This window comes from Varanus komodoensis, unplaced genomic scaffold (genome assembly GCF_004798865.1).
Source record: "Varanus komodoensis strain SLA01 unplaced genomic scaffold, ASM479886v1 scaffold7_3, whole genome shotgun sequence".
NCBI lineage: Eukaryota > Metazoa > Chordata > Lepidosauria > Squamata > Varanidae > Varanus > Varanus komodoensis.
Genome location: NW_025336480.1, coordinates 14,213,703 through 14,230,691, shown reverse-complemented (window position 1 = coordinate 14,230,691; position 16,989 = coordinate 14,213,703). Strand labels below are relative to the sequence as shown.

Genomic DNA, 16,989 nt, shown 5'->3' with positions numbered 1-16,989 from the left:
AACAGCGCTAATGGCATTCTGGGGGGTGTTTTTACTTCGGGAAACATCTCCTTATCCCTCGCCTTCAAAGCGTCCCCGGAGGATAACTCGGCCGGCACCTATAAGAAGGAAGACTTGAGCAGAAAGATGACCGTCGTGCAGAAAAGTGCTGCCGAGCCAGGCTTGCCGGGCTGCAGAGCGAGGCCCAAGAACGGCCGGCGCGCCGAGGCTAAGATCGAGGCTGCCCCTCCAGGGAGCCATACCCACCGAGGCTGCCTCGTCGCTCCAGCATGGACGTATCTGTGAGTGGCTTGGCCGAGGCCATGGCCACGTACGGCGAGGGGGCTGGCGAATGGGCTACCCCAGCGGCAGCGCTTCCCTCCGCCGGCTTCGAATAACGGCCGCGCCGCGGGCAGGGGGGCGGACGCGGGAGACGCGGCACGCCCTGCGCCGGCCCGCCGAACGTGGCGACGGCGCGTCTCGCCTGGTCTCTCCGGGAAGGCCGCTTCGCCAGCACAAGCCGCGGGGTCGCGCTCGGGGCGGCTCCGCTCCGGAGCGCAGCTATGCCGCGTTCACCCAGAGGGACGCTGGAGCAAGTTAGCTTGAAAAGATTTAGGGGCAGGAGCAAGAAGTCCACCGGGTGCCTTGGATGCCGCGTTTCCTTGTACTTTTCCAGCCCGGTTCTAAGCACTTTTACTAGAAGCTGAATGGGACTTGCTGTCCAGAAGACACACTTGTCACTTTCTCCAGAGTTCTGGAGAAGTAGGAATTTTAGCGAGCACTGCCTGTCTGCTAAATTAACCCTGCTGTTAAAGGGTTGCAGGAGGTCTGGATTGCTTTGGATCTGGTTACTCTCTTTGGGATTTGGAAAGTATCTGAACATGAAGGCTACTTTCTCTTCTCATTGCATTCTCCGAACAAGTTCAGGTGGCACTTTTGGGGGGATCCCAACTCAATAAATTTGTTAGCTAAATTAGGGCCAACTGACCCAAGGTTGTTTGGCGAGCAAAGATGTGAGCTTGGATCTCCCTCTTCTAGGCCTGCTGCTTTACCCACTTGGGTCTGGCATAGTGTGATGTGGTTGAAATTTATTTTGGCTCATACCTATATATTAGAATATACCTGCAAATAATAACAGTTAAAATTATGGTCCAGCCTTCAGATAGGGCTGCTTCATACATTTTATATTTTATAATGGCTTTCCAAAGCATAAACATGTGCATCTGTGGGAGGATAAGCCATCATAGCTTTTGCCAGCATGGTATATGCATTGTTTTTCCCCATTTGTTGTCTGTGTAATTTATAGAGAAGAAACATGAGTTACTCCCTGGGCCCACAATCTAAGGCCTATGGCCACATGGATCACTAAGGTGGTAAATGTGTCCCCGCACCCCATGTCCTCATGCAGCTAATTATTTCCTGCTAGCAGTGGTGGGGAAAGAGCAGTCTGCATTGCAATTTGTGTAGATTGTTCATTTGGGGATCCCTTAAATAGTGGGGGAAACTCTGGTAGGGCTCTGTGTGTACATCGATGCCTATGTATGCTGTGCTGAGGACCCTACACTATGGTTGGTTGGGCTAGGCTGCTGCTATTAGCATTACCAGCTGCAACCACCATGTCCCCCATACTGTCATGACAAAGGGGCACTGCTGCCAGTACAGTTTTCTTTTGTGATCTTTTTTCCATTCGGTTTCTGGAGTTCAAGTTAGTGGGATTCTGAAGGAAAAGAACTGGCAGTAATGCAGCAGTGCTGATGTCGATGTGGGCCAATTCACATGCGAGCCCCCCTCATATGTGCCCCACTCTTTAAAAAAAAACCAACTTGTGTGTGTGCGTGCGTGTGTACAGGCATGCGTGCCTTAGTCCCAGAGCCAGAATGCAGCCATCAGGGATGAAAACATTGTGTACCCTTGATTTACACATACGCATGTCATTTTGGATTACAAATTGAGAGTTTATATATAGTGGCCAAATGGAAATGAAGACACAACTTTTCTGAATGTTTAATAGCCATTTGAAGTATTGTTTTGCTACACAGATCTGTGGCCAGTGGTAGCTTACTCCAAGACATAGGGACTTTGTTCTAAACCTGCTAATTTAGCAGATTCCATTGCAACTAATGGCACCAAAGTACCCATTTGCAAGGAAATCAGTTAGTGGTACTGAAAATCAGGTGGAAAGTCATGTGGAAAGGGCCACATTGCTTTGAAAGGTTTCAAAATATGTGTTGCTAAACGTTCTCTGAAAATGGTAAAGATTAAGATGACTTCATAGAAGAAATTCCCTTAAAAAATAAAGAAACTGCTTTTCACTAAATATTTTTCCTTCTGTGAGGATGAGTAGGGGAAGCATCAGCTAGCAGTGAGGGTTTCTGCCTGCAGACGGTTCACTGTGCAGCAGGGGCTCACTGACAAGGGACCCCTGGACCCTGCCTCATCATACTGCACCCACTTGTTATCCTCTGGTTGGACAGTGGTGGTGGTGGTAAGCAATAGATGCCACTGCCTACTTACTCACTGGATTTCTGCCTGGCAAAGGAGCAAAGTGGCAGCAGTGGTGAGAATGGAGCAGCTATAGTGACTGGTGACAAAGCAGCAAGAAGGTAGACAGAGAGAGTGGGCCCACTTAGAGTATCTTTCGCAAGGACTCTCCAAAACCTGGAGCTGACCCTGAATGTGAAGTTAATGAAATTGCGTGTTTCAGAATCAAAGAGCCACTGTGGTGCAGTGGTGAGAATGTTAGGCTAGGATTTGGGAAATCTGCGTTCTAGACCATGAAACTCATTGGGTAACTTTGAGCCAGTGCCTCTCAGCCATTTAACCTATTTCATACGTTGCTGTGAGAATAAAATGGAAAGGACGAACAGGAGACTATTTTGAACAAACTGTTTTAAACTATTGCAACTTTACTTCTTGCAAGCCAGGCCACATTGCACCAAATGAGATAAAGCGTTCTGAGAACTTGTAGTATTGAACCGCTTGGACTGCAGTTGGTACAAGTTCAAGGTTCTGGAGGGTCCTTGGGCAAGGCACCCACAGCTGCCCCTCACCCAGAATCTTCTCACTACCATTGTTGCTGCTGCTTCTCTTATTATTGCTACTGCTTGCTTGCTTGACTGGGAGAGTTAATGGACAAGTTGGCAGTGGCATCTGCTGCTGCTGCTGCTGCTCTGCACCACCACCATCATTCTCTAGGCCAGTTCAAGAAGCATCAAGGTAATCAAGCAGGTTGCAATGGTGAGGAGAAGGGAGAGTAAGTTCCGGAGGCTCTTATCAGTGGGATCCAGCTGGGATGTGGGCTGTTGGCAGAGGTTCGACTGTGTCTAGTCTAGAAACTGGCCTGGGGTGCAATCCTATAACCACTTACCTGAGTAGCTCTTATTGAACTCAGTGGGACTTACTTCTGAGCAGATATAGTGTGATCTTACATATAATTCTTAAATTACCATTACAGATTGATAACTGCATCAGACACCTAGACTTGAAATGTGCAAATAAACTGCCATTTAGATTCAGCGAGACCAGTAAAATACTCATAAATATGATTATGGTGCTGGGTGAGTTACAAACTTATCCACAAGACCATTTTCCCTTTATATTTTGAATTCTATTTTCTTTCTGCAGGCCTGTCTTGATTAAGTTTCTAAGTATGTACTGGGATTAATATTTTCAGTTTAAGGAAGTTTTCAGCTTCCCCAAAATTTCTGCTTCTATATTACAGTCTGAAACAGCTTCCTTACAGTGTTTTGTTCTCTTTATTGCTGGAAGATGTAGTATCAATCACTCAATAAATGATTTAAACTAGAATTTAAGCCCTTCAAGGCAACATTTTCTCTTCTGTGGTACATTCATCGAATCAAGTAGAAACCACTTAACAATATAATAGTAGCAGAATTGAGAAGGCTGCTTCATGAAGCCTTAAATGAAGCAACAATAGTTTGAAGATTCTTTAAAAGAGGGAGTGAACAATTTATGGACCTCCAGATGTTTTGTGCTACAAGTCCCATCATCCCTTACCATTGGCTATGCTGTCTAGAGCTCACAGGAGTTGTAGCTCTCTAGATGGTTTGTCCTACAAGTTGCCACTACTGTTTTAAGATTCTAATAAACATTTGATTATAAATACCAATATTACAAATTACTCATTTGACTTAAAACCAAACACCAGAATGCTTGTTTCTTTGTTTAAAAACTTTTCAGGCCACTATTGAGAACTTCTTGAATGAAAAGAGAATATTCAAAGCTCACATAATTAAAAAAGCATGCCTATCACACACTTGTGTGCTAAAGATAAAACAAATGGCAAAACGTATATTTAAAACTTTTATTTGCATTGGACATAAAACTTTCATTAAAAACACTCAAGTTTATGTTTTAGTAGTCAGCCAGCACAAACTGTAGTATTATGGGGATTGATATTAACAAAGTGGTACAAATAAAAACCTTGTGACTGAATCTAGATGCATTCAAGCCATCTGTACTTTCATGATCGTCCATTAGCCTAATTTCTTGTCCTTTAACATTAGGAGTACAAACATTGATATTTCCTTCTGCTACAGTCACAACCATCCATAAAAACCACAGCAGCAGGAAGTAAGAGCAAAAGTTAAATTATAAATAAAAATATATTAGGCATGTTTGCTAACCAGTGCAACCACCACTTAACTGAATCTATGTGTTCTTTGTAAGTCTGTTGCAGGAGCAATGGAAGTTTTCTTCCCTATTCTTGTCAGTTAAAGTTCATCACTCTCATAGAGTCCAGACTGTGCTGCCATACGCTGAAACTCTCCTTCATCAGGTAAGAAAGCTTGTTTCACGTTCAGACCTTTACCATTGAGTGCCAAGTATTTGCTAAAAGTTGGTCGTACTTTCAGTGGCTTTGGGTTTGGCATTGGCTTGTATGTGTGAGCTGAAATACAGTGTTAAACAAAATGAGTAGTTTAAAAAAGAACCTGGGAGGGGGTGAAGAATAAAACTGCAGTCAGATGAAGTCCACCCCCCTGCTCCTCCCATTTGAGTTTGCCGCACCAAAAGGCAAGATCATCCGAGTATGCATAAGATTCATGAAGGGGCTTGGGCAACGATGCCACCTAGGCATGTTCAGGAGTGTATCAGTGCCTCCTATCTTGCCCATGTTCAACCTTATGGAGAGGTAGGCCTGCCATAACCCCACTGGTTTCGATAGAGTCGGGTCCACCTAACTGCACATTAAGGAAATGGAACCATCATGCTAGACCTACTTCTGAAGACATGCAGAAGGAGGAGGCATTGCCATTCATTTAATTTTACAAGGCGGCAAGCAACGGCTAATTCACAAGTGAGGAAATAAGTTACCCCGAATGGGTACATACTTGAGGATGTGACTACATGGAGTGCTAAGGGAAGTCACACGCATGAACAAATTGGCACTCTTACTTATCAAAGAAATACAGTATTACTTACTAGCCACATCCAGTCTGGCATGACATGTTGCCACTCCTGCTTCATTGACAGCGGACACAGTATACCAACCAGCATCTTTTTTATTTGTATTGTGGATCAGCAAGCAAACCTTTCCAGCTGTATCATGAAACATACTAGGAAGGGGAAGAGAGGGGTGAAAATGAAATTTTCTTGACCTGACACAACTACTGTTTTGAAGAAACCATCTCCATATTTTTCCCCAGCAGGCTCAGACATTTCTGAGCCAAATACCTTCTATTGGACTGGTATTGATTGGTGCCCAAGGACACTACTGGACAGTATCGGGTCACATAAGCAAACCCTCATGGTGTGGATTCCTTCCCACTGCTTCCAAGTCCTGGGATGCATTGAATGGAGGACTTTTTCCAGAATCAACACTATCTCATTTTAGATCTCTTCAAGCTCATGTTATCCCATACTGCAGTCTAAAGTCACTTTTTATAGAACAAGAGAGTGTTCTAGTACAATAACAATTCTTGCTATTTAGCTGCATTATAAGATTTTGATACCCTGGTTTTCTTTACAAAGAACTCAAAGCAACTTACAGTAAAACATTAAGATTTTATTTGCAGAGTAATAATGCACTCCTAACAACCAATCAATCCAGCAAAAGTATTAGCAACAGAAAATACAGGAAACCATTCTTGGTAAAAGCAGAGAGCAAGGACCTAGTAGCTATCACCTTCTTCAAAACACTCCCTAAAAAGCCACATTTTAATGAATTAGCAAAAGGTACGTAACCATGGGTTGTGGCAAGCTTGGAAGAGTATGCCATAGTTCAGTGCCACAATTAAGACCACCTTGATTTATATTTACCCCCAAATTTTAATTGCAGCAGAATCTGGAACAGGACCTCAGATGCTGATTGGATTATTCAGGAGGAGGCAGAATAGAAATGAAAAGTCACCTTATTATAGATCAGTCTTTTTTCTTATGCAAATAAAGACACAGTATCAAAGAAGTATTTCAACCTTTTAACCCAGATGTTTTAGAATGCAGCTGCAGGATTCCTACCTATTGGCCATGATGGCTGGGAATAATGGCAGTTGAAATCCAAACTATCTAGAGGATACCACGTTGGGAAAGGCTAATTTAACTAGACTCACCAACACTGATTCTACCCAGATTTCTGGAAAGCTGAGAGCAGAGAGATACCAACCTGATTCTGTCTGTATTGAATTGTACCATTTCATTATTTCTTTTCCAGTAGATCTGTGGTGGGGGGATAGCAGACACTTGGCATTCAAGCCTGGCAGAGTCCCCCTCATAAACTTTTGTGCTTTGTGGTTTATAGATGAAAACCGGGGCTTTCCGATGTTCTCGTGCTAGAGATTATAATGAAATGGAAAAGAGGGGAAAGAAAAGTTTACATTGTTTAGGAAAGGAAAAAACTGAAAAGAATCATGTATAATCATGAAGAACTAAAAGTGAAAGCAAATACAACTATATCTTGGACAATATTTAGGAGTAGCACTCATGGGTAGCTTGGCTCCATAGCTGCTTTCTGAACTCTGGAGGTGACCTAGCTGAACGCTAACATGAAGCTTGTAATTTACTTCAGTGTCACCAGGTTCATCCATATGGATTTATATTGCAAGTTGGAGCTGTTTACAAGTTTAGAACAAAGAGCGACACTTTCCAGGGGAGGAATTCAACATGCATCTTGTGGCTAATAAGAGGTTTCTTATCTTCAGTGAAATCAAAGGCTTATCACCACCCTGGATGACATTCGAAAATTACATTAAGATATTTAAGTCTTATTCTCTGCCTGTCATTGTCATGTAAAGGTGGATGTCCCAAAACACAGAATTACTTCATGGATAGCTCCCACCAATCAACAATACACAGAATACATCAGTTGAAGAAGAAAAGTGTAATTTTGAAGTAGACAAAGATCTTTCATACCAATGACATCTAGCTTTACTCTAAAGGAAGCTTCTCCAGCACGATTAAAAGCCACACACTCCCAGGTTCCTGCATCATAAACCCGGACAACTTCAAAGATGAATGAATGGAAGCCTTTTTCAGATACAAGCATTTTATGAAAGTCATCTGGATGAACTTGTCTTCCATTTAAGAACCATGCCACATCTGGAGTTGGTAGCCCACTGACCTGTAAGGGGAAAGGCAACAGATACTCAAGAGGCAGTTACCATATTATGGTGTTACAGTTTATGTCCTAGGGAATGTCCACATGCAAGATTTGATGGCTTATTTCTCTTCCCTCTTTTTTCATGATAATTCTGTCAGGTGGGGTGGGTCAAGAGATGGGAGTTTGGCCCAAGGATTGAGCTTGTGGCCAGTCAAGATTTGAACCTTAGTCTCTCCTGTCTAAATCCCACATTTCTCACTCTAGCATGAAGTTAGTGTGGGTAGCATTATCAGAAAAGCAGTGGCATCAAGTTGTCTATTTTATGCTTTACACTTTCATCTCCCACAGCTAATGTGGCATAGAAGCCAGTCCCATGAGTCCCACTAATTTACTCAGCTTTGAGGTATGTTTGATTATGTCAGGATGTAGAAAAGGAGATTGCTGCATACCTGAGTTCTGAATCAGCTTGGCACCAATGCCTGCAACCACTTGCTTTAAGTGGTATTGCGATGGAAAGAGTAACCCTGTATTTAGGTTTACAGTCAGTTCATGCACGAGACACTAGCCTTCCTCTGCTCCAGATGCTTCAAGGCTATCTACAAGATGAGCCATCATTTTGTATGCATCACTTTGGTTAACTTATTTATATTAAATGAGGCTTAGAGAAAATCTCTTTTGTATTTTGCAAAATTGCTGTGCATAAATGTGGCAAGGCACATGCACATGCAACCCAAATATAAATGAATTACTCAAAGCACTTTCTGTAGGAATTTGTGCCCTACATCCATGTAAACTGCAGTGTTTGGGGACCATGGTAGATAATGGCTTTCTAATAAGTGTACACAACAATTGCTATGTATTAAGAATCACTACACATTTTACAACCAGTAAGTGTATGGTATGTATCTGCTTTTATAACATAACAAACAGAGTAAAGTTCATAAACAACATTGGTAGATAGTTAATTTTGTGATACAACTCAAGAATGATGTATGCAGACATGTTGTAATGGCTTTAGAGTTTAAATTTTGGCCTATTCTGTTTTCTAGGCCTTAAAATAAATTTAAAAAGAAAGCATTTGGAGGAAGAAAGTTAAGACAAGCAATGGTTTCTGTTCTCACAAATGGGGCTGTTCTACAAAGGTGTGCACAGTACACAGTGATATAAGGTGACCTTAGCCGTGTGAACCAAATCGCATGCCATAAAACTAGGGCACATGGGATGATGTCTGATTGAACAGACTGGGCAAGGAAGTCTGTGTCACATCGCTGGCTCTATTGGCTTAATGCTTACTGGGCTGTGAAAGCTTTCAGATCTTTTGGCTCATTAGCAGCTTCTGTCAGTACCCAGGGGGGAAAACACACAAAACATTGATAGAATTCCACCTAGGTTCTCCTTTTCATGAGGTTATTAACAGCAACAAACTGGAACTACACTAACCACCTAGTCTACAGAAGACATATTATGCCAGACATTTTACTGTCATGCTTTTTAAAAAATAATCCAGAGTTCATTTTAAGTGACGGTGGGGGGATATGGTAATAGCTAATGGCATGGGTGGTTCTAAAGGGGGAGTAGGCAGATGTATGGATGTTACAGAATTTTTATTTACTATATGTATATCTGGCATTTTTTCCTTTCAAGAAGCTCAAGGAGGCTTACATAACTCTTCTCCTCCTCCTCAGTTTTACCCTCACAACATGAACCCTGTTTTCTGTGACTGGCCCAAAGTCACCCCATGTGTAACATGGCTGAACCCAGATCTCCTGAGACCCTGTCCCACACTCCTGACCACTACACCACACTGGCTCTTTGACGTAATCTGATTTTCTAAGTGTCAGATACTTCGGAAAAACAAAAGCGAGCTGCTATCATCTTCAAGTTCCATTTGGGAGCACTTGGGATCATCTCAGAGCCAAAGTTCACAAAAGAATTAGAGTGGCTTTGATAGACCTTAGGGCCAAAATAAATAAATATTCATGAAAGCCATGTGCACTTTACCAAATGTTTAGTTTGGGACTCACTGTGATCCCATAAAGCAATTCAGAACAGTTACGATGTCAACTGTGTTGCAACTGCGTGGAATGATGTATTATTTATTACCTTGAAATCAAGTCTGCAGAATCGCCCTTCTTCAACTGTTACGTCTTCAGGAACTTGCAAGAAGCGTGGTTGAAAGAACTTTTCCTGGATTGACCCTTGCTCATTCCTCTCTCCTCTTGAAGATGGTCTGCTCCTACAAGCACACCATTGACAAGGCAAGGATATAACCAATCTAATCTTTCTTGCCTCACCCTGCACACAACTCAAGTGCACTAACAATATACTTTGATGGTAGTCCACCGATGACAGTTCCTACAACAAGGGAGGGCAACCTGTGCCCTACAACTCCCATCATCCATCACCAGTGGCTAGGCCTGGTGGGTGCTGCAGACAAAAACATATGAAGGGATACAAGTACACCCTGTCCTAGAGGAAGAAAAAGTGTTTCTACTTTTGTACCTTCACTATTGCAGTAGATCATCCAGGATGACTTTGAAGAGAGATAACGTGTACATTTTTCACATGACAATGCGTAACTTTTTCTTTAAGGCATTTACCCAATACTTAACCCTTACCATTTTTTAATTCCAATCAGGCTGAATATGCATTTTAAATAGTTCCACAGAACCCAGCACCTTTTGTATTCACTTCGGAACATGCAACTTTACTCACTGCCTTAAATGATGAGGGCATATCTATCTTCCCAGCCACCTCACTAAATACAACTTTTATTGCTGGATTTATTTAAGGTTCAGCTGAATACATTAGATCTAATGCAGCACAGTGTTTTGCAGTTTGTATCAGGTCTCATGTCATCAAATTACATGCAAGATTCCTTGCTGCTCAAGTTGTGCATAGCACATACCTTACTTGTGGTGTAGGAACTTGTAGCCGTGTGCTTTCCATGTTCTGCTGCTGAGAAAGCCAAAAAGAAGTAACTTTTCACTACTTTATCTTATGACAGTAAGAGCTCAACATCCATTGCTTAAACTTGTTAATTTATCAAAACAGTTTTAATATAAAAATGATCAACCTAGAGTAAAACTTACTTATTTCAGAAAATGTAGATACTGCTTTCCATTTTTTAAAATCCCAAAACCATTCCCAAATCAAACAAAACACATTAACATATCATTAACATTGGTTTTCTTCTAATACACCATCATCAGCAGTGTGAAGTTCCCTGAGGATTCATGTGCTGTAGGGAATGGTACCATTCCTTCCACAGATTTGAAGCATTTGGCAATCAGGTAGCCTTTGTCAGAGGAGGGCAGGGGGACAATTAGCCAACTGGAATATCTGAAATGGGAGCTAGGGACACAGTGTCCTTCAGCGGAGCAAGAAATAGAAGTCAAGTCACTTTAATACAGTATTGGCAAGAGAAGTGTTGTGCAGGCTCACAAAAGGGTACCAGTGGCAATCAATACATTTTAAGCTGAAATACTTTCCTTGTTAGATCACAGCCCTGGAGCCAGCTAAGTTTTCCAATAACTTTAGCTAAATCACATGGACTTTCCAAACAACTGGGGTTTTTTATATACCCTCACTTAAAAGATCCATTTTAACATTCTGAAGAACAGATGTAACTGAATTCAATACAAGGTATAATTCAGGCACAATGGTATTCCTACCATTTTAGCAATGAGGACAGTTAAATATAGGAAATGCAGCACTGGCAGTTCTAGGTATTTTTGTATCCATCACAGTGCTATGTCTGTGTCAAGTTCTTCACATCTGCTTATCACATTTTAAAATACTGGTTTCATAGTCTAGAAGACATTTTACACAAGTGTGGGCACACCAACCTACTAATATGAGTGCTAATTTCTTAAACCTTGATGAGTTTTTTTTTAATTAGTATTTTATACATTTAAAAAACCCACACATTTCTAGAATTATTTTATGCAATTCCAAACCTAACAAAAGAATGGGTCACTGACAACAGCTTCTAAGGCAAAACACACACCAGAACAGTAATTACCAGTTTCGTATTTACTTATGGCTACAGATGTGAACTTCCATACTGCCCCACAGCCAGCAATCAATGGTTTGTCATTTAAAGACCTTCCCATGTTTTCTATACCTTGATGCAGCAAGTACTACTTATGTAGGGCCATATATCCTTAACCCTAACCCTGCTTCATTATTGTCCATGCAGAGAAGTGTGGTCACACATTCAATTGTTCCATTTACTTGTATGGAAAAAGAACTTATCTGGTCCTAGGAGAATAATTAATATACGTAGGTGGACCATACATATTTATGTGAGCATTCTGTTGCCCACCCCCCCATAACCTGAAAAGCATGAAACAGTAGTAAAATTAGCTTTGTAATATTTTCCTTATATTATCTCTGCTTGCTTTATTTTATAAACAGGTGTGAGTCACAAGACTTGGGGAAGGAGAGAAATCACCTCATGATGAGAGAAAAGAACTTCACTTCCTTGGTGGAAACAGCCACATGAAACAGAACATCAGGAAGCTCCAATACAGCTTGGAGAACACTAATATGTGCGCATTCTGGAAACAAAAGGCAAACTGCAACAAGCATTGGAGTGCTTCCACCATTTCCTTATGCTCTGCCAATTCCCATCCACAAGCAGCACCCTCTGCTTGTGGAAGAAATATCTAGAACTTTGGCAGCAACCAGTATTGAGTGAAAACAGCTCATTTCTCAAATGGAGCAGGTCAGCAGAGCTCACATATTTATTTAATCAATTATATATTTATAAGCACTGAATCTCTGTTGTGCAAGCAGTGGGTCCCACTCAGCACAGCAATGAAGCCCACAGCTTGCACAGCAGGATCAATGGAACATGAGAATTGGCAGAGGAATAAGCTTCTTGCTGGATTTTGTCCAAAGTAGGTATGCTAACAATGCTACTGATTATACATCGCAGTTCTGTATTAATAAGAGGCAGTTGAAATGTTAATGTCATTATAAGGATGGCAACTATAGATACTCAGACTGCTGCACCTTCTCTTATATCTAATTTACATCCATAAAGAGTCTTGCTTCCCAGCTAGCTATATGTTCCTTTTGGTAATCCCAAGAGGTGTTCTGGATTGTTTATAGACAATTAAAAAAAATCAAACCACTGACATGTGTGTCCTGTGCATTTTCTTCACTCTGAGGTTCAAACACAGATGCAGCATTTTCTGGTCCAAGTAACCTGCGAGCCATTCTCTCCTCGTAGCTTAAACGCTTAACAGAGGCCAAAGTGAAAAGAAAAATCAGTTAAGACAGACCAGGGACTGCCATTGCTTCTTTTACTAGGGCTTTAATTCTCTTTCAGCATCACAGAGCTCACCACAGTACACTTTCAAATGGGGATCACTTGTTTTTGTAGAAGAGGGCTCATAAGTGATAGCTTAATCACTAGTTTTATTGTTGGGTTTCTGCGGAACTACTAAAGCAAAAGCTTTTTGAAAGAGCCAAGAGGGGGAAAGATGACAGAAGTACCCTTAGGGTGCTCCCAGATGAGGCTTTTATCTCACCATGGTCCTGTCTGATTCACTTAGTTTTAGGGGGATCCAACCAAGAACTCCCATGTTTTCCTACCATTTTTCACTCTTTTTTCTTACTGTGCAATGTCCACTAAGGAGAAAGAGACTGAATAGTTAGAAAATACTTTCTAGGACTCCTGTCTGAAAGTACCCTAAAGCTGAAAACACACATACATGCCAGAGAAGTTGCACACTTGCTCAGCCCTCTGCATCAGCCACTTCCTCTACTTCAAGTGGTCTGTCCAATATTTACAGTGCCATGTGAATAGTCATGCATTTATTAATCCATTTGTGGTTTACTTTAAAAAGAGAAGTTTAGCTGTGCAAGAGTACTTCAAAGTATATAGGGTGGAGTGCTCTGGTCATCCTACAGGTAACAGCAGCTAGCTTTTGCTGCAATTCAACTCTTTCACATTTTGGGGAGGTGTTTGAACAGTGAGGCTGTTTCTCAATTTGCCTCACTATTCTAACAGTACCTCTGCCTTCACTAACATGGCATTTGTTACATCTGCCTTCACTGTAAGGGTCAGACAAAATTTAAGACAACTGGAACAGTAATGCGCACTAGGGCAGTTCCAATAAAAGAGCCCCTGTGGAACTAAAGGAAAGCCATAAGGGAACACATGCCCATATGAACTTGCTGGCGGCCAAGTCTGTCAGACTGAGTGATAGCAGCTGGAGACCATTGTAAGCTTGATCATGTTCATCTTGTCCCTCAGAAGTCTCTCACACATAAGCTAGAAACAAGGGAGCTGGCACTTTTTAAAGAAACCAGTTGTACTTGTATAGCAGGTAAAACCAAGTTGTACCCAATAGGGAGCAATTTAAGTTATAATAAGGTATACCACAGGGGCAGCCATATGGGCATACAGGTCAACATATCACAGCGTGATGGCTTATAGCACGAGCATCTCATGTGCAGAGTCTGGCACCATGCATTAAGGGAAGGAGAGAGCAAGTCACTGCTTCCAGATCATTTTGGACATAGTACTCCTGCATTCGTTCCTGTGTGTGCATGCATGTGTGATTTCTCATGGATGTCTGTCTCTCTTTCCCAAAGAAGGATAAACTTTCCAGCTACCTTACATCATCACAAAGTACTGCTCAACAGCCCTTGAAGTAGTCCATTATTTGACTTACTAAGATAATTGCTATTTCTTCCTTGTAATCTTAAGTAAATGGAAGGTATGGGATTGAAACTGAAACTACATTTCGTCCAATTCAATAAACAAGTTAATCTGTTTGGCCACATCTATGTCTCTTTGAGCTTCTGTCTAAGGGAGTACTTCTTGTTAATACACAAAACACATCTTGCTTCACAATCCAACCACACACTTTGGAAAAAGCTATGATTCTCTTTTCCTCATTGGTCATTGCTACTCGATGCACAAATGAAATGCCAAATTAATTTCACAGATGAGCTTTCATAAGAGTAGTTCTTAACTCATTTGAACTAGGTTCAGCCTGGACCAACACATGAGGTAGGAGTGAGAATGTGTATATACAAGCACTCTAACCTCAAGATACAAAGGGTCAAATTCAAAATGTATTGTCTTTTGTAGTTTCATCTCCACTGAAAGGGTCAAGGTGAACAGGGTGAACACCCCTCATGTACAAATGAGGTAGAACAATTAGTGCAAAGAACACGCGGCTTGCCAGTGAAAGCTGCAGCCCTGCACTGAGTTCCTTTCTCTCACTCTTAATGACTGGTTCAATCTACCTAGTGTCCCAGTATCAGATGCACCTTCTCCCCTCTCCTTCAACCTTCCCGATCGGTGGCTGCCTCCAAGAAATGCAAGGCAACAATGCCAGGACACAGGTAAGCTGAACTTGGCATCACCAAGGAAAAGAGAACGTGTGCATGTGAGGGGAATTTTCAGTGGCACCCTGTATTGTTTGCAGCCAATTGTTCTAATTGCATAGTCTGACAGGGTTGCATTGACACCCTTGCTTATGGATTATGCCCCCAGATTCTGACATCAACCATAAATCACAGGATTATACCCACAAGTGCAGTTGATGAAAACGCAAGCTCTCGTGGCTCAAGAGACACCTTATCCCCATGAAGTCACTACTGCCAGAGCTCAATGGCTCTGGATGACAAGCGTGCCAGTGGAATTATCTTGATTCTGGAATGGGCACACTCCGTATTCAATGCACTCCTGGATTAATTTGGAGAATGAAGGTGCTTGACTGGCATCGAACAATTTGAGGGGCATTTGAAGAAATGTATGATCCAACTGCAAACTCTTCTCACTCTCATATGCATTCACAATAAATGGGCCTTAGCTTATTAAATTGGTTTAAGGAGATCAAACTGTAGGGAAGCCACACTCAGAGCCATTCAGCTCAATCAACCTGATAGCTCCTCTCTGCCAGAAACATTCTGTGTACGATAGACATCTTCTTACTTGGTTTCCATTATGAAGAAGGTTATCTTTACATCGTAGCTTTCTTTCCAAGTCTTGAATGAGAGCATCTTTTGTTCCTTGTATCTCTCTGTCAGAAGTCTTTTGCACTTGTTTGGTGCTGCTGGTTTGCTTCTTGTACATAGGCTTTGAGTAACTGCTAATTTAAGGAAAAGGGGTGGGTGGGAACAGGTCATTATTTGGAGTTGGATGTAAGGCATAGTACTGAAGACAACTCCATTCCAAGTTTGTTTTGTTGGCCAACTGATATGCAAGGACAACACCATCAATACCGTTCATATTACCCTGTGTGGTTTACTGTGTTCCTGTGGAAAGTGCCATATGAGAGGACATGCAATTAAGGTGCAAGAAAAGAAATAAAGATTACTGGGTCTTGGAATTCTTTTTGGTGCATTCTGATTGTCTGTTGTACTCTCCCAACTAAGGTTAAAAAGTACAAAGGAAGAGGGAGACAGTATATTATCTCAATGGAAATACTGCATCAGGAGGTTAGGACTGAATTTTAGATTTTCTGCATAAGGCTTTTAACCCACTACTTTACTAAGTGCTTCTGCTTGCAGATTCTTGTGGGAGTCAAATTGGTTCCTTTACACTTGATTTTCCTGAGCAGTGGCAGCAGGGCGGGGGCATTCTTTCTCTGCCCTCCATGTCACAAGTGAGCTGCGGTCAGACTAGATGGCCCAGAAGGCCTCTTCTGATTCACCATTTCTGTTTCTTTGTGCACTATTTCATGGCCACAAGGTGGCAATGCTGTGCAGTGGAATTGCAGAAATACACAAGCTGGTTCTCCTGGTGCATTCTCTCATTTCCAGATAATATTACACTTTCCTTAGTCTAAAAATAAAGTTGTGGAAAGCATGGCAGAAGCACTGGCACTGAGGTATGATGATGCCATGTAACGGACATACAAACTACTATGAGTTATGAATCATGAGCTCACAATAGATATTTTGCCTAGAGATGCTGTAGGTTTCTAAGCACATAAATACAAGAGAATTTTTTCATGTTATGAAAGAAGACTCAAGATTAAATCATCCAAATTAATCCCCAAGCCCTTAAACTGTTTGTATAATTTATATCTTGTTGGCAATCCACCAGTAATCATTGCATGTCTATTGTATACTGTGATGATTACCACTTTTAATAACAGGATTGATGACACCAAGCATCTGTTCCTGCATCTGTGTGCTGTTTTCCACATTAATCCACTATGGGGCTTTTCACTGACAATCCCGTCTCAACTCCTACACACTTTGACTTGCGTTCCACTGCAATGGAACTTAGCTCTTGGTAAGAAGTTTCAGGATTACAGTTGTAGCCTTTGGGATGGATTAGGATTCCCTGGCTTAAGAGGTGTTGAGGTCTAGAGTAGTGGCATCATAAAATACCTTGGATTCCTTTAATGTATTATTGTGGTTTCCTCAGGAATGCGGTTTTCCCTTTACACATGAATTCTCTAAACAGATTTAGCAATGGC

General features: G+C 41.7%; 1 protein-coding gene across 4 annotated transcripts in view; it reads right to left on the bottom strand.

Moving 5' to 3' along the window:
- Positions 1–4,289: 4,289 nt before the first annotated feature.
- MYOT (myotilin) overlaps positions 4,290–16,989 on the bottom strand; it is a 48,645-nt gene continuing 35,945 nt past the window's right edge. For 3 of the 4 annotated variants that reach the window (XM_044454380.1, XM_044454383.1, XM_044454382.1), the window contains 8 exons: positions 15,495–15,651; positions 12,680–12,781; positions 10,443–10,492; positions 9,638–9,770; positions 7,348–7,555; positions 6,602–6,767; positions 5,422–5,555; positions 4,290–4,888 (listed from right to left, as the gene is read on the bottom strand). In XM_044454380.1, coding sequence (XP_044310315.1) covers positions 4,713–4,888; positions 5,422–5,555; positions 6,602–6,767; positions 7,348–7,555; positions 9,638–9,770; positions 10,443–10,492; positions 12,680–12,781; positions 15,495–15,651 — 1,126 coding nt within the window. In that variant the 3' untranslated portion in view covers positions 4,290–4,712. The remainder of the gene's footprint in view (positions 4,889–5,421; positions 5,556–6,601; positions 6,768–7,347; positions 7,556–9,637; positions 9,771–10,442; positions 10,493–12,679; positions 12,782–15,494; positions 15,652–16,989) is intronic. The other variant, XM_044454381.1, reaches the window with a different exon arrangement.